Here is a 24848-nt window from a genome sequence, read left to right as displayed (position 1 = left end):
GCAGGCAAGGGACATGCAGCTTTACCTCAGCAGAAGCTGACTTAAGTCCAGGTCTGTCCTGGGATCAGGAGCACAGGAAAAAGGCAGAGTGGGTGGGAGTTCCCCATCTGTCTCCTCTTCTACCAAGTGCCGACCACTTGTGCGAGTTCAGAACCAACCCGAGGCAAGGTGGTGAGGTCAGAGAGTAAGGCCAGGGAATCAGGAGCGAAGCCTCCCCCCTGTTCATCCTCTCCCAGTCTGACAGCCCCCCAGGGGTTGGACAGGGCCCAGAAAAGGGTCACGGCTGGCTGCGGGTGCTGCCATCCCTTGGCTGTCTGCTGCATGTCTGGCTGGCCCCAAAGCACTCAATGTCCTGTCTGCATCTCTAGGAACCTGCCAGTCCTGGGAGCTGACAGCTGGTGTGTGGGAAGGGCTCCAGGTCCCTGCCAGTTCCTGAGGAAACCTGTCAAGGTCTGCTGGTGTGTGGCCACGCCAGGCAGTAAAACGCAGCTCAACCTCAGAGTTTGTCTGACTGTGCCCAGCCATGAACCAGATTGTCTCCAAACTCAGTGTCTGGGGACATGGATGTCTTGGGCCCTTCCTTATCACTGAAGGAGTTGAAGAGGCCTGATACAGAAGTGCCTTCCTGCCCAGCTGGCTGACCTCCAGGTCCCCTCCAGGCAGCAGAAACCTCTAGGACAGAGGGAGTGAAAAGGTACCCAGGAGTAACCGCATTATAGAGCCAGTGACTTCACGAAAAGCCGGTATCTGGAAATACGAGAGAAAACTATAATCCGCCGCTGCTCTCTGGCCCGCCGGCAGGCTGGGTAGCCTAGCAGACAAGCAAAATTTTAGAGACAGGGTCCTGGGAAGTCAGAGGTGAAATCCAGTTCTTTACTTTTAGCTTCTAAACCCTGTGCCCTTCCTTTCACGTGTTTGTCCTGATGATTGGTGCTTTCAGTTGCACTGTACGTGGGTCATTTTAAAATGCGCTTTTGGTCCTCTGGATTTTAAAAGACAGCGGTTCTGAGAAAACACCGTGTGGGGCATTTGTGTGTGGTGTGTGTGTGTGTGTGTATGTGTGTGTGTGAGTGCGCACGCGTGAGACTGTGTTTGTGGGTTTCTATGGCGACTTCAAAAACCAACTGTCACCACTGTCACTTCTCTGTCCTGTTTGTATTCCCCTGCACAATGAAGATTTCTCAGTTTTAAAAATCAATTGGAAGATGAAATACTTGGGGACACATCATTCCTCATCTCCTTGTCATCAGATGACTGACTGAGAGCTTTGTGCTGGTCACAGGATTGGGAAGACTCCCAGCTCCGCTCATCTTGAAAATTCTGGTTTTGATACAGTTCTTGGCAGCTGAGTCTTTTGGGGCCACAGCAGTGTCAGAGCAAACTGGAACCGTGTGGGGAACCTACATGTCCTGTGGCAGGCAGAGCTCCTCACGGTTGACCGCCCCCCCCTCCCCCCCAGCCTCATCTCCCATCCCCTCCCTAGCCCATCCTGTGCTCTAGCCACAAAGCATTGTTGGCTGGCCCCAACCCCACTAAAATTCTTTCACACCTCCAAAGGTTTGCTCTTGCTGTTTCGTCTGCTGGGAGTGTCCTTCCCCTCTCCCCCACTTCTTCTGCCTGATCAAATTATTCTTGTCTTCCAGTATCTAAGTGACATGTCCCCTGTAACTCTTCAAATCACTGATGCAGAATGGATGGCCCCCATTTTGGCCTTCCACAGCAATTTGTTTAAACTTTTCACACTGCACCGTGGTTGGCAATTTACCCTTCTTCCTCCGCACCAATCTGCTGACTTTCGGAGGATAGGGATTGTATCTGTAGTGTTCCGGTAAACTGGTTCTCAAGAAAAAAAAAAAAAAAAAAAATCCTGATTTGTAGCATTTCCCCATTTCCATGGTATAAATACTCTCATTAGGGCCCATTTCAAGCTACCAGTGTAAAATCACTGCACAAGGAATTAGGAATGGATGCATACAACTGGCTTTTGTGAGCCGATAGGAGCCAGCTCAGCACACCCTGGAGGGTATCCTAATCCTTGAAACCCAAGGTCGAGCACTGAGTGTGATGTTTAACAGGCCTTCAACAAATGATTCGTGTGTATGGCATGCATGTGTCAGGGGGGGCACCTGAAAGGCGAAGTGTGTGGCACTCGAAATCAGAATAAAAACGCTGTGTGGGCCTTGCATGATTGTGGGTGCCATTAACTCCTCCTCCTCATTCCTGAAATCAAACTTTCACATTCCTTCTGTTCCAGATGCAGATTGAGTTCATAAAACAAGGAAGCATGAATTTCAGATTCATCCCTGTGCTCTTCCCAAACGCTAAGAAGGTAAACAAAGAAATAGGCACACAAACAAACCAACCTTAACAATTCGAGCTTTGCTTTGTCTGCTATCTGGGATTTTAAGTGGAAAAGCTTGTGAACTCTTTATCAGTCGTTAGAGATAACAGTGTTACCAGAAAGATCCACAGGTCGTAGAGCGCTCAGCTCAGCTGCATGGATCAGGAAGGTTTTAAAACGTTATCTGATAGACCATCGCTGCCCTAATTGTTCAAACAGCCATTACACACAAAGAAGTAGTTTGTGTTTTAACTCATGAGAGAAAAAGAGGCTGTTCATCTGATACTTCTTATCTCTTGTACATAAAAGTCAAGATATGTACATTTTTTGCTGACTAGCCACAGAAGTCTTTTGGTGCACATAGCTCAGCTCTCAAACCTGTAGATGAAAGGAATTAAATCTACACAGTTGCCAAAGTGAGCTTTGCTGTGGTTCCTATGTGGGTTTTTGCCCCAGAAGAGCATGCCAGCAGGTTAGGGGAGGGAGGACAGAAACCATCTGAAGCCACGTTCCAGGCTTGGCAAAGGGAAGACAGAGGTGTGGTGGATGTCTTGAGAGTTGGAGCACAGCACCCTGAGCCCAGGCCCAGCTGCACCCTGGAGGATCCCTAAATGTCAGGACTGCCTTGAGACTCAGGTGCTGAAGGAGGGAGAGTCCAGCTGATACGAATGGGATGCCTCCAGTTACAAAGCTCACACCCTATGCGATGGTATGCATGTCCATCCCTTGCCCAGGCTCTCAAAGCCCCACTGCAGCATCTCCTGACCGGTCTCCCTCCCTAGCCATCGTCTGCACCGCCGTGCAGAGGAACATCCAAAATGCAGATCTCCCCTGTCTCGCCCCAGCTTAGAAATCGTGTGGCGGATGCCGACCAACCACAGGATCATATCCACCTTTCTTAGCGTGACAGATGAGGCCCCTGAGAAGAGGGCTGTGCCCACATGCTCAGTCTCCTCTCCCGACCGTGTGCACAGTGACTATGCTCGGGTCGTACTAGGCTATTTCAGCATGCCCTCACACCTGCCGTGTTTTTTCATGTTTCTGTGCCTGCGCACTTTCTGTTCCCCCCGCTTACAATGCCCTTCCCTGACTTGTCTGTGTAGTCAACTCTTGCCTATCCTTATATCACCCAAGCTGTCTAGCCTCTCCTGACTTCTCATCCCCTTTGCCAATACTCTTGAGCTCTCTCAGTCGTAGTGCCTTGAGTCAATGTGGTTGGGGGTGGATGCACTGTTGGGAATATGGTGATGGAAAAGGAGACCGCCTTTTAGTTGGTTTTATTAATGTTTTTAAAACTTCGTCAGACAGTCCCTGGTGGCCTGTGCTCCCACCTCCTGCCCCCTTGGTACACTATTGCCTAGAAAATAGTTTCTTTACATCTTCATTCACATTCCAACATTAGACTGTGAACTCCTCAAGACAGTAACTGTGTCTTTTCCTTTGGGTGTCATCAACACCTAGCACCATGCCTGACATGTAGCACGTGCTGCTCCTGGGTGTATCCGGCAGTCCCCAAAGGGATCCCATCTCCTCAGAGAAAAGCCTACAAGGCCCCATGGGACACGGGCCCCCCTACTTCCAGACCTCCTCTCCTACTCTATTTCACTCACTCCTCTCTGGCCACACTGGCCTGTTGCTCCTTGAACAGGCCAGGCACGCCCCCGTCACAGGGCCTCTGCACTGTCTGGACCCAGACATCCACAAAGCTGGCCCCTTCTGCTCTTTTAGGTCTTTGCTCATTTTCTCTGTGAGACCTTTCCTATACACTCTGTTTAAAAAAAAAAAAATTTTTTTTAATGTTTATTTATTTTTGACAGAGAGAGAGAGAGAGAGAGAGACAGACAGAGCATAAGCAGGGGAGGGAGACACAGAATCTGAAGCAGGCTCCAGGCTCTGAGCTGTCAGCACAGAGCCTGATGCGGGGCTCAAACCCATGAACTGTGAGGTCATGCCCTGAGCCGAAGCCGGACGCTCAACCGACTGAGCCATCCAGGCGCCCCTCCTACACGCTCTGTTTAAAGCTGCAACCTTTCAGCCCTGCCCCAGCACTCCCTAGTCCCTTTCTCTGTTTCATTTTTCTCCGAGGCATGTATCACCATCAAACACACTATACGTTTTCCTGATTCGTCGTCTGTCTGTCCACGCCACAGCAGACAGAATGTCCACTCCACGAGGGCGGTCAGAAAGCGCACCCTCACGATCCCCGGCTCGCGCTTTGTGCTTTTTGCCTGCTAACAGATCGGCTGGGCTCCTGCTGCTGCAGGCCAGATCTGTGGCTGAAACGAATTAGATTAAGCCCCTAGCCTTGGCATTCTTCTGAAGCCACGAAGGAATTCCCATCACTCTGCGTGACCTCTGTCCTACCCCTTTGATGTGAGGGTGGTGAAAAGCACGTTGAAATGCAAAGGGCAGGTAGCCTGGGAGGCTGACAGAAAACACCGCGCACATGTGGTTTCCATAATGAGATATTCAGCTTGTACGCGGAGCCAGGAGAGGCTCACATGCTAGCCCTTTCCAAAAGCAAAACAGCACAACTCCCAGGATAGTTCGGCAGGGAACGCCCATGCAGGGAAAGCCGTAGATGTTTGGGAACAGAGCCGGGGATCTGGAATCCAGGTTTTTCTCTAATGGCCTTTACTCCTGTCATTCTCTCTCCCATAGGAGCATGTGCCCACCTGGCTTCAGAACACTCACATCTACAGCTGGCCCAAGAATAAAAAAAACATCCTGCTGCGGCTGCTCAGAGAGGAAGAGTACATAGCCCCTCCTCGGGGGCCTCTGCCCACCCTTCAGGTGGTACCCTTGTGACCCCCACCATCCCCAGAGCCCCAGGGCCATGCTGTGTGTGTGTACTTACAAGCACTCTTCTAGCAGAGGCTGTTCGTTTGCAGGCCCTCTCAGAGGGCTCCCCCCAACCCCAGAAAACCTGTTCTGCAGAGCATTCTTCCTCCAGAGACCTCCTTTCAGACAGAGGCCATGTTGCTCTGCCTTCCCTACTGCTAACACCCACGGCATGTTGCTCCTAACTGTCTGATGTGTCCATTCTGGGCCTCTCACTGCTTAGCGAGTAGATCATATAAATGATGTTGCGATAAATGTAAACGGACCACAAACGTTCTCCCATCGCTTAGGGCTATTTTTATGAGTTAGCCAGATGTTCTTGTGTCCTCAGACCAACCTGATTCGTGTACAGATAATAAAATGTTTACTCTTTTGTAAGACTGTATTTTACTTATCTCAAAGGAGATAGATGTGTATTAATTCCTGATGAGATGGGCAGTTGCTTCCAGGGATGTTAGTAAAGCTGCTTAGATATAATATTAGATACATGTAACAGACTAGTCTGTATTAAAGGATTAGAGCCAGATAGTTGAACAATCCCTTTTCACATAATCTTGAAAGCTTTATTGTTGCAGTAGAACTTTTTAACAAAACCACTTGTGCAACCACCGTGATATGTGTATATCTAAGAATATCCTCTATGGTCAGGAGTGGCCATGGATGTAGACGCTTGGCTGGAATGGTGGTTTGTGTTCTAGTCTTGCTTCTATCACTAACTAGCCATGTGACCTTAGGCAAGTCCTTTCACTTTTCTGAAACCCCGAGGACTCCTGTTATAAACTGACATGGACAGGGGTGCCAGGGTAGCTCAAGCACTTAAGTGTCCCACTTTTAATCTCAGTTCAGGTCTTGATCTCAGGGTCATGAGTGCAAGCCCCTCGTTGGGCTCTGTGCTGGGATGAAGCCTACCCAAAACAAAATCACATGGACAGATGTACCTCTAACGGCCCTAAATGTTGAAGGTCTGGGACCTAAGTTCTAAATACTCTTTTGAGGAATGACTGAGTTGTCATAATTATATCTCCCAGAGGATAAATTTACATTTTCTTAACAAGGACATTTTCTTCTTTTTAAAATCTCTTCTCTTTAAATCTCTCCAGTCCCTCACATGCATAATTTTAGAAACACATACACCTTGCTCATCTGATTCCAAAAAACACACAAACATACCTGTATATGAAGTATGTGTATAATCTACATAAACTATTAAGCAAGGTGGTATTACGTTAATTATGGCCTAAGTAGTAAGCTAATGTGAAGATTCTTGGGGGGGGAGGGGGGAAGGGTGCTACTGCTTCCTGTTACCGATCTATCTAATCTCTTAAACAAGGCTCAATTGTGTTGTGAGATAGTTCAACCTTGGTATGTCGCCACAGAGAAAAGACAAATATGTACCAACTATAAATAAGCAAGTTTGCTAATGAATTGTAAAGAACACTAGTTTCATTTACGTTGTAACCTAGAGGTCTTCTGGGTGGTAAGGTGAATGTCTTTGTGTTGAAAAAAAAAAAATAGGGAAAGGATAAAAGCTAGTATCCCTTAAGGAATCATTTGTAAGACGAACACAAGCATCTTTAGCTCCGTAGCATTTGAGACCCGGTTGAACTCTCTCGTTTGATTAACTCAAAATACCTAAGAAAACACCCCAAACACAAACTTTCTCTCTTTTTAAATCTTTTTTGGAGGTGACACGATCATTAAGGATTCACACCCTTGTAAATAAAATGACATCCGTAATTACTACCCTCAAATGTGTCTAGTTTGCAAGGTTTAATAATGGGACGTTGTTACCCCTCCTCCCTTCGGAGACCTGTCCTGAGCCCTCAGCCACTGTTCCTACCCGGGGTTATTCCCTGGTGTTCCACAAACATTCATTAAAGTGTTACAGCTGGGAGCACTGGTAGCAAAACAAACAAACAAAAAGTAAACACACACACACATACAACACCTGGCCAAGTGATGAAAGTTGGACCCTTGAAGTTTCTAAGAAATTTGATGACCACGGATATCAAAGGAATTTTAACAACTATTATAGAGCACTGACACTAGGATTAACACTTGGTTTATTTAGATGTTATCCCTGTCCTCTGCGTTCATCTGCAGATATTTTGGGGGTGGAAGTGAGGTAGGGCTGACTCAGTAAAAATAACCCTTTAGCCTCAAGGCTTGATTCAGACCAAAACTGATTTTAGCGGTGAGGTGTGCACAATGCAAGGTCAGATTCTTAAGTCTAATATTTAGTGACTCACTTAAAATTTGAAATGTAATTTTTTAATTTCAGTGACCGGCTTCAAAATCTATGCCGAGTTCCCTCTGTGTCATTTAATGGCATCTCAGTGCATGGTTACAATCTAAGTATTGGACTGGCTACTTCTCAGTTCAGTGCTCAGAAAAATTATTGTTGTTGATACTCTTTTTTTTTTTTTTTTTTCCTATTAAAGAAATCACCTACTTAAAGATTGGGTTTTTCTTAGTCATCTCAGCAAGGGAGGAAAGCCCTCGGCTCTGAGCACTCCAGACCTTGTTTCATGATGTTTTGCCAAGAGCATTTTTCTTAACCTCAGCCACTTCATTAGCCACCTCCACACACTTTGCCAAACACCCCATTGTCACCATCACCTTTGCCAAAGGGATTGCAAAAGTCCTGTGATCATTGGGAAATGATCCAGAAAGAGTTTCTCAAAACACAGGATCTTTCTGTTTCTTCCTAATGAACCAAGAAGAATCAGTGAGACCCACCTCCTAGCGGCAAATGAAAAGAGGAGGAAGGTTAGACTGTGGGAAAATGGCACAAAGAAAAAACGCCTCTCGTCCTGAAGAATTAGGCACTACGTTTCAAGATCAGTGGCTCTATATGAGCCCACGAAATAAACTAAAACAAAAACCAGAAGGGAAGAAAGAAAGCACAGAAATAAATGTAATTCTTAAATCATTTATTTCTGGAACCATTTGGAATTTTCCGTCTGAAAAGGACCCGGGAAATCCAGCACCTCTGCAGTGTGGTTTCATGCACAGAAAAGTGGGACCCACAGACACCTAAGCTTGTTTAAGTTCGCCCCGCGGCTAGAACCCAGATAGCCTGATTTCTAGTCTGCAGACCTTTGTTTGATAAACCTAGAAGGCTTTCTGGCTTTTGGTTGTAGATTTGTTCAACAAATGACCCAGGGTCTCCTGGAGGTAAACTGAGCCTCGTGAAAGAAGGACGCCTGAGGGAAGATGCATCTCTGTCCTCTGGTGGCTGGAGGATTAAATGATCATGTTGCAACTTGTTCTGTGGGAAATTCTTGGGGGAATTAATTATTGCTGTGATTATATGGAGTGTAACTTTTCTTGAAGTAGTGTGGCATATTTATTTTATACTAGTATTATATAAAACCAAAGCACAATTGAAAAGATCTTGGCACCTCCCTGAAGCTTCCAGATACAATCTGCTATTAGATCGATTTTGTTTCAGTTTTATCTGGCCAATCTCCAAGGCAAAAACAATGAAACGTGCTTTTATTTTTTAAATACTGTGGTATTCATCTTTCCCTCCTGCTTCTGATTCTGTAAGAGTAGCGCTTGTTGGAATAATACATAGCTGTTTGGAAAACGCATTACCTTTCAGAAGAAACAAGGAGAAAGGTGTGGGTTATAACTCTCCTGTGGGTGGGGGGAGGCTTCAGGAAAGGTACGTTTTATCAGGAAGCACAGCAACAACACAAAAGAGCCTCGCCCAAAAGGCTAGCAATGGTCCTAGGACAGGAACATAGTTCCTAAGGTAGCATGTTCCTAACTTCGTGCTGATTTGTTCCATTTTCTTTTTTTCTTTAAAAATTTTTTTTCTCTTTTTTAACGTTTATTTATTTTTGAGACAGAGAGAGACAGAGCATGAATGGGGGAGGGGCAGAGAGGGAGACACAGAATCGGAAGCAGGCTCCAGGCTCTGAGCGATCAGCCCAGAGCCCAACGCAGGGCTCAAACTCACCGACTGTGAGATCGTGACCTGAGCTGAAGTCGGACGCTTAACCGACTGAGCCACCCAGGTGCCCCTCTTTAAAAATTTTTTTAATGTTTAGTTTTGAGAGAGAGAGATAGAGCACGAGGTGGGGGAGGGGCAGAGAGAGAGGGAGACACAGAATCTGAAACTGCTCCAAACTCTGAGCTGGTCAGCACAGAGCCCGATGGGGGCTCAAACCCACAGAAAGTGAGATCACGGCCTGAGCCAACGTCAGACGTTCAATTGACTGAGTCACCCAGGTGCCCCTGATTTGTTCCATTTTCTATCGGAAAAAGCTTTTGGATAGAATCGCAGCGTACTTGGTAGGAGCTGGGAAGCTTTCACGGACCCTGGGCAGTCGTGTGCTGCCCCCTCGCCTACATGGACCACAGCCCCTCCACCTGTGACTGCATTTGCTCCCAAGTCCTCAGCCTCAAGCAGAACAGGTGGGACCTGTAAGAGCAGCACTCCGTGTAGCCGAGTTCCGTATTTGACTTCTCAAGGAGCATATGAGCACGGGTCTAGGTCACACTTCCCAGGGCCTTTAGGAAAGTGGTATTTGAGCCTTTGCTAAACAATAAGGGCATCTTGGACCAAAGTGTACCTGGGAGAAGTGTGCTGGGCCTCCCTGCTCTTTTCTAGAAACACTCGCAGGGAAGGAATAATTGCAGCCCCCAGATCTCCCAGCACTTGTAACGAAAGCCACCAGGGCACACATTTCTTGTCCCTTGCCTGACCTCCCTCTGCTCCCTTCACTAGGAAGGCGCTGATGGTTGACGGCAGCTGGGGAAAGACGGGAGAGGGAGGGAGAAGGCACGAGAGAGAACTCATGCCTGATGGATCCCATTAGGCTTAGTGTGCAAAGCAAGTTGAGATGAAGTAGCTGCTCTGGTATGCGTCCAAACTGCTGTTCTATTTTTAGTCTCTCCCGCGTGCTTCTTAGCCCCGCATTGTCCGCCTGGGCACCTGGATCGGCAGCAAAACATGGAACCGAGCCACTCATTTGTAAAACTGGAAGGAAGGAGGCCATTGATGCAGGGCTCGTTTATCGCTGACGGGGAAGGGGGACCTGGAATGTTAATGAGGACGGCTCTCTGAAGCATGCCTTCACGGTTAGCTAGGAGTTCAAAGGAGAAGGGAGCCTCAGTCCTGCTCCCAACAAATGTAAACCGTTGATAGAGGGAAGGAGAAATCAATTATGCTGTCGCGGGCTTCCATGGCATTGTGTTGGAGTTGTTAGAAAAGGTAGGACAAGGACCAGATCTCAAAAGGAAACAAAGCCACATGGCCTTGAAGTATAACGAGTTTGCCATGGCAACTGATGGAAATGAGCCTCCCGGGCACTGAGCAGGTGTGTTATCTTACAGAATAAACATACTTCTCTCACTCCCTGGTTTTTATAATAAAACCTGTGTTTGGATTACTTTCCCCTCCTCTTTGTTACCCGGAGAAGTTGGCTGTTGCTCAATCAGCCCAAGGCTCTGGTGAAGGGAAACGTAATCAGTGTTATCAAAAGGGCGGCTGTAAAAAAGCAGGCGCTCCGCTTGGCTGCGGGCCTCGTCCCTCGGCAGCCGCTGGGCCGCAGGTACCTGCCTGGCCTTTGGCCCCTTGCAGGTGCCGGGCTCCTCGCAGAAAGCCGCTGGTTGGCGCATTCATCCAGGAGGAACCGGGAGGCCTGGCCGGCAGTGGTCAAAACTGCATCCTTCCGAGGAGAGCAGAAAGGTGTTTAGGTGGGGCTGGGAGCTGACCGATTGTCAGCATCCCGTGTTATCTGGGATACGGGCCAAGGGTTCCTTGAGTTCAGGGATTAACCGACTCTATCTTCCAATCTGTACTTATCTACAAAGTTCAGTTACTCGGAAACTTGTGGAGGGTGGCTGTTTCCCTGAGCTTTAAATCCCTCTCAGATGGGTTCCGGGGTGGTAGATACTCATGTTCAAAACGTGCACAAAATGCGGAGATTTTATAAAAATGCTCCCAAGTTAAACAGAGAAGTTTCACTTGTTTGTTTTTTTAATTGTTACAAGGCCAAATGAATGGTAGGTGGGATGGTCCTGTTTTCATTTTTCTCATTTTGTGACTGAAAGAAAACTTCTCCTAGCTTCTCATGGATTTTGAAAACAGGATGCTCTTTCACCAACAGGCTCCAAGAACACAAGACAATGCTAAACCAGGTTGTGGCCAAACCACTGAACTGGGGAGAACTTGTACAGCGGGGGCCAGGCCACTCAGTGCAGACCTGTCAAGCGGGGCTTACTGGTCAGCAGCTCCAACCCTCTTTCCGCTTCTGTCCTGCTCTAGTTTTCCTCCCCAAAGAGGCCCAGCACCAACGCTTCTGCCCCCCTTGTCAAGTCCCAGTTCCCCAGATGAGGGCCCTGGAGGCCCCTTCACACATCACCTTACCTTTGACCCTAATAAGTAAAAAACGAATGGCTGAAAAACTAATTTAAGCTCTGGTGTCAGTGGAGGAAAAAGTTGCATGCGGTAGTTTTCCCAGGTGAAACAGCATCACAAAGTTCAGGTGCTAAGCCATGCTGTGAGGTGACTTACGTCAGGTGGAAGGGTGGGCATTCCAAACTCGGTGGGCAGGGCCTCTCCGCACCCAGGTTTTTAAAATTCAAGATTCCAAACCAGGTCTTTGGATACCAGCACATAGCTGTTTGTTGAAAAGGCACGCGAAGCAGAAGTCCCTGACACCCTAGTGTGAGCAGAAAGGTTCAGGTTCCATCATGCTACCATCTCTGTTGAGCCGGTCATTGAAAAGCTAATCCCCGAAAGTAACAGGGTGGGAACTAGGCAGCAGCTAGAGATCAGCAACCAATCTACAATTAGTTATTAAGTGCCTACTGTGTGCAAGGTACTATGCTTGGCATAAAGATGATTCATGCCCTTGCCTTCAAATTATTTCAAATCTAGGGACGTGGATAAAATTATTTCAAACCTAGGACGGCATGAGCCACGTGAAAAGACTGAATCAAAGCAGCAGGCAGTAGAGGCTAAGCAAGGGGCAGCTGCTCTCTTTTCCCCGACCCTCACTAGGGCCCAGGACTGAGCCCACATTTAGGCAGTTTCAAGGTCAGATCCTCCAAGGAGCAGATGACTGGACATTTCTCCTAATAAACAGAAGACTTGTTCACTCTTCCTCCCCACATACACCTTTGAGATAATATTCAAAATCCCTATGTATCACTCCAAGATTAGGAGACACAATGTAAGGGACAGCTGAGTGGCTCGGTTAAGCATTCAACTCTCGAATTTGGCTCAGGTCGTGATCTCATGGTTCATGAGGTTGAGCCCTGCCTCGGGCTCTGCACTGAGAGTAGAGCCTGTTTGGGATTCTCTCTCTCTCTCTGTCCCTTCCCTGCTTGCTCTCTCTTTCTCTCTCTCTCTCCCTCAAAATAAATAAACATTAAAAAAAAAGAGACACAATGTAAGAACAGGAAAGTATGGAAAAGCACTGCAGAGTGTATATAATTAAACCGCTACATGACAATGCAGCCTGCAGGGCATACATCAGCCCTCTCTAAAGACAGCCTAGGTCCATCTGGCAAGAAGGGCCAGACCACACTGTGGCGAGAGGGACGGTGGGGATGTGCTTTTTACACTGCGCCCTCCAATGATCTGGGAAGGCAGAGACCTGGCTGGTGATGGGATCAACGGGGAGAGGGGAAGTGGGTTTCTATACCCTACAAAATAGGGAGTGGGGAATGTTTTGTTTTTTTTTTAATTTTTTTTCAACGTTTATTTATTTTTGGGACAGAGACAGAGCATGAATGGGGGAGGGGCAGAGAGAGAGGGAGACACAGAATCGGAAACAGGCTCCAGGCTCCGAGCCATCAGCCCAGAGCCCGACGCGGGGCTCGAACCCACGGACCGCGAGATCGTGACCTGGCTGAAGTCGGACGCTTAACCGACTGCGCCACCCAGGCGCCCCAAGGAGTGGGGAATGTTTTGAAGTTGAGCCTGTCATATAAATCCACAAACAACTGAGTGAGAAAGCAGAAAATGATAATTTGCTGGAGTGGGCAAGGAAGCTCTCTTCATGAATGAATATCGGCATTGTCCAATTTTCCCAAGCAAAATATGCGGCAGAAAGCACTGACCAAATGGACTCTGTCTTAACAAGCTTAACAAGTGTCTTAACAAGTTTCTCACGGTGCTCGCTTCGGCAGCACATATACTAAAACAAGTTTCTCACTCGCGCATGCAGAGGAGCTTTGTAATCAGAAAAACCTGAGTCCCCGTTCATTTGTAAGTTGTGTGACCTTAGGCAAGTTACTTTCAGAGTTTCAGCTACAGAAAGAAGAGGACAGAACCGACTCCTGGGAAGACTGTCAGGGTGAGTTGGGGGGGGGGCGGGGCTGGGTGGTTCTGTCGTTAAGCGTCTAACTTTGGCTCAGGTCATGATCTCATGGCTCATGGGTTCAAGGACCTCATCGGGCTCTGTGCTGACAGCTCAGAGCCTGGAGCCTGCTCTGGATTCTGTGTTTTCCTCTCTCTCTGCCCCTCCCCTGCTCATACTCTGTCTCCCTCTCTCTTTCAAAAATAAATTTAAAAAAAAAATAAATAAATATTAAAAAAATTTTTTTAAAGATTAAGGTAAGATGGGTTATATAAATCTTCTAGAGTAGTGCCTGGCAGGCAGTAAGTACTCAGTAAATGTTCCTTTCTTGCCCTTTGTGTCCTTGCTTTCTTGCTTTCTCCCTCATAACCAATGATTATTTATAGGGACTTTGAATATTTTCTTATTTCCAAAAAGTAAAACAGCAAATCCTAATAAAAAAAAAAAATCTTTCGTTTTAAAAATGAAGCCTTAGGAGAGGTCAACGTATAAGCTTTTAAGCTAAAAACACTTCTATCTAGTTTTCCAGAGGAGCTAATCAGCTTAGTTTGTTTTCTTACTAAGGCCTGGACCACAGCAGACTCACACAACAATCACAGCATCTGGAGACAGCCTTCTTCCTTCTAGCAGGTTGCTAAGGAGCAAGCTTCTCAGCAGCACTGGCTAGGATGATTAAAGGTATAACATATCAAACCTGGCAATGATGTTTGACTTTAAAGGAAACTAACTTTAGAGATTCACAATGGGGCCTCAAAAATAGAATAATGGAGTTGAAACTATTTTGAAAAGTAATTTTAAAGGCAGTATTGTGTTCATATTATCCCCATTATTAAAAGGGAAATTTTGAATTCAGGCTGGGAAAACTGCTATGCTCTCTGTGGCTTTGCTTTTTTCAAGAAATGAGGTATCATTGTCACCTGCAAAACAGCCCACTCCAAGCTATCTAGCCTGGAAGGAAAAGAGGGGAGGGTTGCTTAAGCAAACATTTAAACTGAAACATAGTTACCATACTGACTGGCTTTTCTCAAACCTTTTTTTTCCCCCAAAGAAAAAAGTTCTCTTGAAACTTTCCCCATGTTGGCTTAAGTAATTTTCATTATAATATTCCTTAAATATGTACCCATATATAATTAGGTATAAATGCTTCATCCTTGTAGCTCACTAAAAGCTACAAAAACACAAAATGAAAATGTTCTAGAGATCTGTTGTGCAACCATGTGAATATACTTAACATTACCAAACTGTACGTTTCGAAATGGTCAAGATGGTGAATTTTATGTTATGTGGTTTTTACAATCTAAAAAAAACTATAAGAACAAACTAAACTTACAAATTAATTAAAAATGACATCACCAGATAAATTCAAATAAAAAAATAATTTAGTATGAAAATGGTAACAGTTTGCTGAAACTAAATAACCAATGTTAGGTTTAATTTATACATGTAATTAAAAAAGCATAAGGAGATGCTTTTATGCACTTTATCTTTCAATTGTTGACTTAAATATTTGTGGAACGTGATGGACAGTCTTTGACTCACAATTGTTATTGTTACAATTTTTCCTCCCATCGGGTTACTCATTTTTTTAATGTTTACTTCTTTTTGAGAGAGAGAAAGCGTGAGCGGGGGTGGGGCAGAGAGAGAGGGAGACACAGAATCCAAAGCAGGCTCCAGGCTCTGAGCTCTTAGCACAGAGCCCAAGGCAGGGCTCGAACCCACAAGCCTTGAGATCAAGACCTAAGCTGAAGTCCCACACTTAACCAACTGAGTCACCCAGGCGCCCCTCAGGTTACTCATTTGAAACTATCAGGTGTTTATTTTAATTGGTCCAGCTGATTTTAAAATGTTTCTCTCCAAAATGTGGTATTGATAGATCATTTTTTTAAAAAAGCTCCTAACAAAAAGTTCTTCATGGAGAATGTTTGCAAGCTGGTATGTCATAAAAACACAGAATCAAACCAACACATCTGCTTATAATCTGAATTAAGTGACTGATTTGCCTAGTTTCTTTTGAATCCAACTCATGCTACCATGAGACCTGTAATGACTCAATTTTCTCTCCATTTTTCTCTTTGAACGACTGTAAAACTTCATTCATGCTGGTGCCACGAGGTCTTTGGCCTTCCCTTTGCATGAACGCATCATCTGTGTGTTCAGTTGGCCCAGTTCTTTTCTCATTAGCCTGTGACAATTAAAGTAGCATGGTTATTTTCATGACAGAAAAGCAAAATTAATTTATTAAATACATCAAGAGACTACATTGCATCTTATCACTGAAAAAGAGCAACTTTAGCTTTCTTATCGGTAAGATAGCTCAGTGTGATTTTTATCAAATGGAAAGCAAGACAGTTTTTGTTATTTTGATGCCAGCAATGCCCATCTAAAGATTACCAACACATTAAAAGTTGAATAGTGCCACATTAATGATCACGTGGTGCCAATTTTAAACACAAAGCACTAACACTGAGAGTATGTGGCTATAAAATAAACCTCCCAGTTGAACCAAATAAGCTTATATTGTATTATATAAGTGTTTTTAGATTGGCGTTGAAATGAAAACATTATTTGATGGACCATCAATAATATATAGAGACTTCTGTAGTGTGAGGAAAAACTGATATATAGAGAGAGATAAAAAAAATCTTCAAAGATTTTTTTAATGTTTATTTAATTTTGAGAGAGAGAGGAAAAAAAGCTCGAGTGGGGGAGGGGGAGAGAGAGAGGGAGACAGAAGATCTGAAGCAGGCCCCCCCGCTGACAGCAGCAAGCCCCACATGGGGCTTGAACTCATGAACTGTGAGATCATGACCTGAGCCAAAGTCAGACGCTCAACCAAGCCACCCAGGCGCCCTCAAATCTTTAAAAAATTTAAATAACACCACCAAAGCCTGCTTCAGGTTCTGTGTCTCCCTCTCTCTCTGCCCCTTCCCTGCTCATGCTCTGTCTCTCTCAAAAATGAATAAACATTAAAAAAAAAAAAAAAAAGGTCTTAAAGAATTTAAAGAACACCAGAAAATTGGGGTGAGGAGGGCATCTACACGTGAGGGAGGCCTGGTGCAGGGTGTTGGGCCCAAGCAAGACAAAAGAGGCATTCCTGCAGAGGGTGGCATGGCTCGGTCTGAACCAAAGCAGGCTGAGTGGAGGGCTCGGTGCAGGTTTTTGGATACCAGGTGGGATTGGGGCGGTAGCCCAGCATGGGGTTTCAGAGCCCACGTGGGTTTTGTACCTTACTTGCAACTTTTTCAAAAATTTGAAATTGTCTCAAAATTTAAAATTTAATGGCACGATGTCGAGTTTAAAAAAGGATAAATATGCACGTATAAAGCGCAACCGATTATGCAGAAATATCTTGCAAAGTAGTAAGAGTTCTCCTGTTGGGCATTTATTATGTGTCAGATACTGCGGGAAGAAGTTTGTATGTTTTATCTCATTTAAATTTCATACCAACCTTACAAAGTGAGTATTAGTAGTTTCATTTTATAGATGAGGAAATCTGAGGCTCGGAGAGGTTAAGTAACTTGTCCAGGCTCTTAACTAACCTGGTGTGCTGTTCAGAGAAAAGACTGGGAAAAACTTCCAAAAAGATTGTGTAGGGACTAAGGGCATGCTACCCCATGATGGGCCCCTTTGGCATGAAGATTATTCTGAGCTGGGCAGTTAAGACCCTACTGGCTCAAGAGACACTTCTGCCCCTTCCTTAACTACATAGAAGAGCTAAATTGGGGGTCTTTCCCAGAGTAAGGGTTATTAACAGAGATAAATTTTATCTGAGTGACCCATCTGGATAGCAGGGCAAACATCTAATTATAATCATCTAATTATCATCTAATTATAATCTGCTCCTATCACTCCGCGAAGTACATTCCTTTCCTCTGAAGTTCTAGACCCTTCTCCCCTTCTCCTTAGTTCAGAATGACATATATACCTCATCTTGCCTGTCTTTGGAATTTCCATGTCCATGTGGATTTCCTGTACATACGCTATTACATTTTATTTTCTCTTGTTAATCTGTCTCATGTCAATTTGATTCTTAGTCCAGCTAGAAGGACCCTGGAAGGCAACAGGAATTCTTGGTTCCTGACAATTGGAAAATGTTCAAAGCAGAAGTCTCTGGGCAGGGGGACTATGAATGACTTTTAGTTTTTCCCTTTGTCGTTTTCAGTATTTCGCAAAAAATCTACAATGGCATGTTGCTTTTGTAATTAGACACAAAGATAAAGCTTTCATTTAAAAAGTAAATCATTTGTTGTGGAGCAATGTTGTAAAAATGTGCTGATTATTCAAAACCATATTGAGCAACCCAAATTATTGATAGTGATGTTATCTTTTTATAGTGGCATTATCAGTGACTTTCGCTTTTAAGTTTTTGCTTCACTATAGTTTGTTTCTATAATTAACTCATTCAACAAATACCGAGCATCTGCTATGATTTATTTTTATAAGAAAAACAATTTTAATGTACTATATAGAAGTCCAAAGTTGTACATTTTTTTTTCAAAAATAGCAGAAAGGAAGGACATGTATGCCTAGAAAAAGACAGGGCACCAAAATATTAATAGCAGTTATGTTTTAGTGGAAATTTTATCTTTTAAAAATACTTTTCTGCGCTTTCCCAGTTTTCAACAATATGAATTACTTATATAGTCTATTCATGGCTGTGTCTTCAGTGCTTAGAACTTTAGCAGCACTGGCATGCACAGAGGAGTTCAGGAAGATTTGTTGAATGAATAAATGCTTTTGAGTACAAATATTCCAAAAACATGGTTTTTAAAAATAACATTGACTTTTACTGATTCATTCCCTCATGGTGGTTGGCAGACCTTGCATTCAACCTCTGCTCTCTTCCACTGGAAAAGACGTAAGAGGAGGCCCAGGGATGGTGGGGAGGAGGTCTAGTGCCATTTACCGGGTGGTCGTGAGATGGAGAGCCATGTTACAGGAAGACAGCCTGAGCAGACAGAGGGACGCACTATTCAGAAAAACATCCCAATGTTGTTTTATTAAGATTCCTATTCAAACTATTTCTCGGAGGAGGTGACACCCTACTATACAAGTGTCCATTGAGGACAGACCTCGTATTGTAATAGGTGGGTTTCTTGATAGTGATATCCAAGGTTCACAGTGGAATGGAGGGGTGGGATAAGGTGGGAATGGCTCAGTCATAAGCTCCCTTTTTGCCTGTAATTATGAAGCTCATTTCTCTGATTTTACAAATGAACTTGGATCATAAACCTTAAGGGACAGCAGATACAAGGCCAACGTGGGGAAAGAAGTCCCTCAGCTAGTGCGTAACTCAGGCCGACTGCCCAGCATCCACATCTCCACTTCGGTGTCCAACTCTCAACTCATTTATGGAGGAGGTTACACGTGATCGTGATATTGCCAAATTTGATGGTTCTAAAAACCCATACCAGGTAATCCTCATGTATATCCAGGGATTACTGGAAGAAACAAGCCTTTGAAGTCATCCTGGAATCTTCTCTTTCTCTTTGGCAAATTCCATTGGTTCTACCTTCAGACTATATCCAGAATCTGACCATCACCCAACCCCCCCCCCCCCCCCACTCCTTATCTCACTTGGAGATAAGAGCCTCTTAACTACTCCTTGCTTGGCCCCAAACAGCAGCCACAATAATCCTTTTTTTTTCTTTTAATTTTTTAAGTTTATTTTTGTGTGTGCGAGAGAGGGAAAGAGAGAGTGTGAACACGGGAGGGGCAGAGAGCAAGGGAGACAGAATCTGAAGCAGGCTTCAGGCTCTGAGCTGTCAGCACAGATCCCCATGCAGGGCTTGAACTCACAGTGAAATCATGACTTGAGCCAAAGTCAGATACTTAACCGACTGAGCCACCCAGGTACCCCAACAAGAATCCCTCTGAAACCTAACTCAGACCATGTTTTTACACAAAAAATTGTAATGGCCATACCTAGTGTCCTACAACTCTATGACCTCTCTGACCTGATTTTCTACTGCTTTCCCCTTGCTCACTCCACACTAGCCACCTCGACTTGCAATTCCTCACACACGCCAGGCACACTTTGCCCTTGCTGTATCCTCTGCAGGAAGTAGTCCCCACCCCCATCCAAATGGCCTTCTCTCCCTTAAGACCTCTCCTCAAATGTCACCTTATCAGAGAGACCTTTCCTGACCCCCTCAGTCAAGCAGAAACCACCTACCTGTACACCATCTCCTCTATCTTGTTTTTTATTTCATGGCAACTCATCATCTGGGACAGTTCTGCCCACAAAATGTGTCTGATTTTCCCAAACCCGTGGTATGATTACACCTCCTCACCTTTTGAAGTTGGACGCAGCCCTGTGACTTGCTGTGTCCAGGGACATGTGAGAAGTGCCATGTGTCACTTCCAGGCATAAGCTTTAAGATCCAGTGTACAATTCACCACTCTATCTTCTCCCTCTCCCCTGGAGTCTAGCCATACTCCGGCGGATGGTTCTCCAGACAGCCTGGGCTTCAGAGTAAAGGTGCACAGAGCCCCCAGCTGACATGCAACGAACATGCAATATAAGTGAGAAACTGTTGTTTGAAGCCACTGATACCTTGGGTTGATTATTGCCCCCAAATAGCTAGCGTATCCTGACAGACTCTCTGATATAGTACATATTTATTTGTTTACTGCCTTGCGCCTCCCCCTCGAGAATGTACGTTGACGATGGTAGGACTCTGTCTGTTTACTGTTGTATCTCCAGTGCCTGGCACAGTGCCTGGCACATGGTAGGTATTCAGTAAATAGGTGTCGTCTGACTGAATGAATCATAAATTGATCACACCAACTGAAATAGGAAGATTTAACAATGGCAGGTGAATCTGATCCCAGACGCAGCCACAAAAACATTCATTGCACCTGCTCTGAATGTGAATGAAACTGCCGATTCGAGATCGGAAGTGTGTGTGGCTGCTTATCTCACCAGACACGGTTTGAAAGCGCAAATCGCCTATGGGTACATGACATAGCTGGTCATGAAAGCCCATAAAGTAGTTAAAGTTACTACACAAATGGAGATCTGGCATACTGCTGAGGGGACTCAGTGGCAACCATAAATAAAAAGCATTAGCAGTGTTTGTGTCGATGCTGAATACTGATGCGGTTTCCTTTCCCTGTGTGGACATTAGCATTTGTAATGAACCGAGCTTCAGAGGACTGGGATTTTATCTGCCGTTATCATAAATTGGTGTATGAGCCCCTCTCAGGACTTTTGCAAAAGCTGTGTGTGCTTTTGTGAGCTGCTTTCTTTTCACGTGCTTCCTCCTGGTATGTCTGAATTTGGATGGGGATAATGCATTTCCTGTATCATGTGGCACAGCACAAGGAAACTCATTGTATCCCTTCAGAGGAAGAGTACATCTGTAAGTAGTTTTTAAGAGTGTACTGAAGGATCTTGTTAGGGTGACTTATTCTCCCAGTTCCATTTGGTTGATGAAGTGGATCACGTGACAGATGTGCATAATGAACTGCTTCAGCTGCTGCCAGTGGGAAGCTCAACCTATAAAACACGAAATCTCATGGACTCATTGAGGGCATAGCAAGCTGATCACATGAGAGAGAAGCCTGCCTCATTCCGAGCTGTCATTTCTTACTGCCGCACACAATGCACCAGTGTTGCCGAGGTTTTTGCTTTTGCTTTCCCCCAAAGTCACAGCCTCCCCAGCTTAATCCTAATTCACTCTGGAAAGGTACATCTTTCCGCATACAATTCCCTAAAAAGCTGAGGTTATTAGGATATGCAAGTCATTGTCTACAAAATGCACAGGCAAGGAGCCTTTATGTTGTGTCATTAAAAAGGGAAATATATTTATATCAGAGACTAAGATTGGTGGATTGTTTTTGTGAAGTTGGTTTTTATTTATTTTTTTGCCCTCTTCCTTGTCTCTTTTCCTCTCGCCCTTTTCTGTATTTTCTTTCTCGGTTCCATTACTTGTTTTTTCCTCTTTATACTCATTGGTAATTCCCTAATGACTGCAATCATAAAGGATGTAATTTGTCTCCCATTTTCCATGGTTGGTCCAGAATGGTGATGTCCCAAGCCAAAAAATACAAGTGATGAGTCTATTCCAGGAGTGATCCAACTTGCAGCTCACTCTGGATGCTTCTAGGTCACTGAGGGACACATAGGTAATGGAGAAATAAAAAAGTAATAATGCAAACTCTAGCTTTCAACGGAATAATAGAAGAAATGATGAAAAGGCTATGTCAATTTAACTCCCTTCTAACACAAAGCGTTCACACGTGTTCACCACTATGCTAGGCGCTGTGCAGGGAGCTGAAGAGAGTATGTGTCCCTTGAAATGGAAAAAATCAGTGAATAAATGATGGCGTATGATGACATATCCAAATGCCATAAAAGCTGCATAAGAATAGGGCTTCAGATGGTCCCAGAGGGAAGATCTCAGTGAGAACTTCAGTTTTCAGGCAAGGCTCCGGGCTGGAGGCAGGAACTGAACTAGATCTGGTACAACAGGCAAGTTTCAGATGCTGTCAGAAGAGCAAAACACTGTATTATAAAGAGGTCAAGATTTCATGACATCTCGATCGATTTCAGTTGTTTGGGGCACCTTCATAGCCCCAGTTTCCCAACTAACAACACATGTCAGGTGTACAGGTTATGTAAAGAACTTTATAAAAAAAAAATAGGGGTGCCTGGGTGGCTCAGTTGGTTAAGTGTCCAACTCTTGGCTTCGGCTCAGGTCATCATCTCGTGGTTCGTGAGTTCGAGCCATGAATCGGGTTCTGCACTCATAGTGCGGAGCCTGCTTGGGATTCTGTCTCCCTCTCTCTCTGACCCTCCCCTGCTTGCTCTTTATCTCTCTCTCAAAATAAATAAAAAGAGACTAAAAAGAAATAGTCATCAGGGGCACCTGGGTGGCTCAGTCAGTTGAGCGTCCGATTCTTGATTTCAGCTCAGGTCATGATCCCAGGGTCATGGAATTGAGCCCCGTGTTGCGTTCTGCACTGAGCGTGGAGCCTGCTTAAGATTCTCTTTCTCCCTCTCCCCTGTTTGGATGCTTCTCTCTCTCTAAAATACAATTTTTAAAAAACTTAAAAAATAGCCATCAGATGTTAGCGTAAGGCAATTAATCACGATATAAAGTACCAAGGTGTCACACTGTAAGCTTTAAATTTATTATGAAGATAGCAGAATTCTTTTATATACCAATGGATGTCATGGATCAAAAATACTGCTGAGGGGAGCCTGGGTGGCTCAGTAGGTTGAGTGTCTGACTTTGGTTGAGGACATGATCTTGCAGTTCACGAGTTCAAGCCCCAAGTCAGGCTCTGTGCTGACAACTCAGAGCCTGGAGCCTACTTTGGATTCTGTGTCTCCCTCTTTCTCTGCCCCTCCCCCACCCACACTCTGTCTCTCTCAAAAATAAATAAACATTTAAAAAAACTAAAAAAAAAATGCCGAATTTAAGGAGAATAGAAAACATAATCTAAAAAATGAGAACTTACTCTTCTAGTAGAAAAAACAGCTTACAAAACTTCTTTTGGAGACCTTTAAATATGTCAGCTTTGGCTTTAGCGAGTTCAGTGAATTTTCCTTTGTAGACAGAAAGCTGGCATTGGGCGCTATAGAAAGCCCCTTGGCACCTCAGCTACCCCCTTCTGACTTGGATGCTGGCTGGCGGCCTCTGGTGAAAACCCCTGGCTCTTCTCCACAGAGGAGTGGCCAGACTTGGCAGCGACTGTTGGGTTCACAAAGAGACGGGAGTCACTTGTTCTCAGGGTCATAGGGGGTGGGGGTGAGAGGCAGCTCAAGGCCAAGAGTTTGACTTCCTGACCCTTCCAGAAAAGTATGGCACTCTTTAATTTATTCCTAATTGGAATACTTTGCTGTGGTTTTCCTGGCCACAAGACGTGCCCTTTTAACCATTTCTTCTCAAAAGACCTTTGTTAGATCTGATTTTGTTATTTCAGTGTCAAAATAGCTTCCACGTTAAAATCAGTGCGAAAAAATGTCCTGTATTCCTGTTTCACATAACTAAGTAACATGCTTTCTGAGGTCTTGAGCCCAGGACTTTTATAGTCCTTTTGGTTCTGAGGGATTGGAAGGAAAAATTAAATAGAGATTATGAAAAATAGAAAGAAACCCTTTGAGACCACCTCCCTTGTTCTGAATGTCACGAGTACTTGAACGTACACGCACATGGTTTGGGTGCTTGTATGCGCACATACACACACGTCCTTACACATTACCTATTATACTGAAAAATATTATGATAGCTTGATTATTTTTCTTTAGGTCCTGGCTGTAGTCCTTCAACGATGGGCACCTGAGAGGCATGAGTTCGTAGGCTGCTGGAGGTATAGCTAAGTGGTCTGGCTGCAGCCTAAAATGAGATTGAGCTGATGATTCTACCGGGAGAAATTTTCCCCTGTGTTTTCATTCCCAAACTCCGCTACTCCCACTGCCTCTAGGGACTGAAGTCATGGTAGATAGTACTCAAAAGTAATAACTCCTGAGAGACTCTCTCTGGAAAATCAGCATGCAAAAGGCATTTGGCCCCAGAAGCCAAGGACCCTTGGCTACAGCAGCAGAATGTTAAATCCACACAACGGAATAAAGGATTCTGGGTTTCCTATATTTTAAATTGTCTACTGTTTCAGCCTTAGCTTCAGTGAAATCCAGAGAATAAATTAAAGATCTTTCTTTTAGACTCTTTATAAAAATAAGGTATTTTTGTGGTTATTCCTTAAAAGATGATGAAAATTAGGTGCTGAAATTTAGGTGCCTTCTGAAAATGACTTGGAATAATTCTATTTGTTAAACGGGGCAGTCCTGATATTGTATGCTGTATAAATCAACTTTCATTATTCTTTAATGACTCTTTGCAATTCTTTTTTCTAGAACTTTGCAAGCTTGACTTGTGTTCACCTTGCTGTGGAATGCTTTAAAGGGCATTTCATCTAATAGCAGAGAAAAATGATAAATTATAGATGCCAAATCATATAGTAGTGATTTAGGTAGCACTAAGGTAAGGTTGTAAGCAATAAAATAAAAATTTTCTCAATCAGCCTCTATATTAGTAGCAAAAAAGAAATAGCTGTCTGCATAATTAAAGAGCAACATGTCAACATGCTTGTTAATATGCTAATCTGAGGGTTTTTTTTTTTAAAAAACTTAAAATCACAAAGCAGAATACTGGGCATATTTATCAGTTTAAGTGAAGAAATTCTGTATTTATGAGTGAGTATGAAGAAATTTCATTGTAAGTGTGCTCTTGAAATACAGATATCAAGGAAGGGGAAAAAAAAAAAAAAAAGAACTTGGTCTCAATCTCTTAAGCATTTGTGGAGTCAGGACAATGAGGTGGTTAAGAGTGACCAGG

The 24848-nt window shown here is 44.4% G+C and overlaps 2 protein-coding genes and 1 long non-coding RNA gene across 9 annotated transcripts in view; 1 reads left to right on the top strand and 2 right to left on the bottom strand.

The window, feature by feature from the left end:
• Nucleotides 1-4159, bottom strand: part of LOC123385511 — a 35524-nt gene extending 31365 nt beyond the window's left edge. The window contains exon 1 of the long non-coding RNA XR_006598167.1: nucleotides 26-4159. This is a non-coding gene — a long non-coding RNA (uncharacterized LOC123385511). The remainder of the gene's footprint in view (nucleotides 1-25) is intronic.
• TRAF3IP2 (TRAF3 interacting protein 2) overlaps nucleotides 1-5560 on the top strand; it is a 45753-nt gene extending 40193 nt beyond the window's left edge. For all 5 annotated transcript variants that reach the window (XM_003986465.6, XM_045057918.1, XM_045057919.1 and 2 more), the window contains 2 exons: nucleotides 2255-2329; nucleotides 5003-5560. In XM_003986465.6, coding sequence (XP_003986514.1) covers nucleotides 2255-2329; nucleotides 5003-5149 — 222 coding nt within the window. In that variant the 3' untranslated portion in view covers nucleotides 5150-5560. The remainder of the gene's footprint in view (nucleotides 1-2254; nucleotides 2330-5002) is intronic.
• A 9304-nt stretch (nucleotides 5561-14864) lies between these two features.
• LOC123385510 (paired mesoderm homeobox protein 2B-like) overlaps nucleotides 14865-24848 on the bottom strand; it is a 70464-nt gene continuing 60480 nt past the window's right edge. The window contains exons 2-3 of one of the 3 annotated variants that reach the window (XR_006598162.1): nucleotides 19797-21993; nucleotides 14865-15685 (exon numbers count right to left, since the gene is read on the bottom strand). The gene's annotated coding sequence lies outside the window, so the exon portion shown is untranslated. Of the gene's footprint in view, nucleotides 15686-17913; nucleotides 18452-19796; nucleotides 21994-24848 lie in introns of those variants that run through there. The other 2 variants (XR_006598163.1, XM_045057921.1) reach the window with 2 other exon arrangements.

This window comes from Felis catus, chromosome B2, assembly GCF_018350175.1.
Source record: "Felis catus isolate Fca126 chromosome B2, F.catus_Fca126_mat1.0, whole genome shotgun sequence".
Lineage (NCBI taxonomy): Eukaryota > Metazoa > Chordata > Mammalia > Carnivora > Felidae > Felis > Felis catus.
Note: the sequence above shows the minus strand (reverse complement) of the source record. Positions and strands in the feature narration are given on the sequence as shown.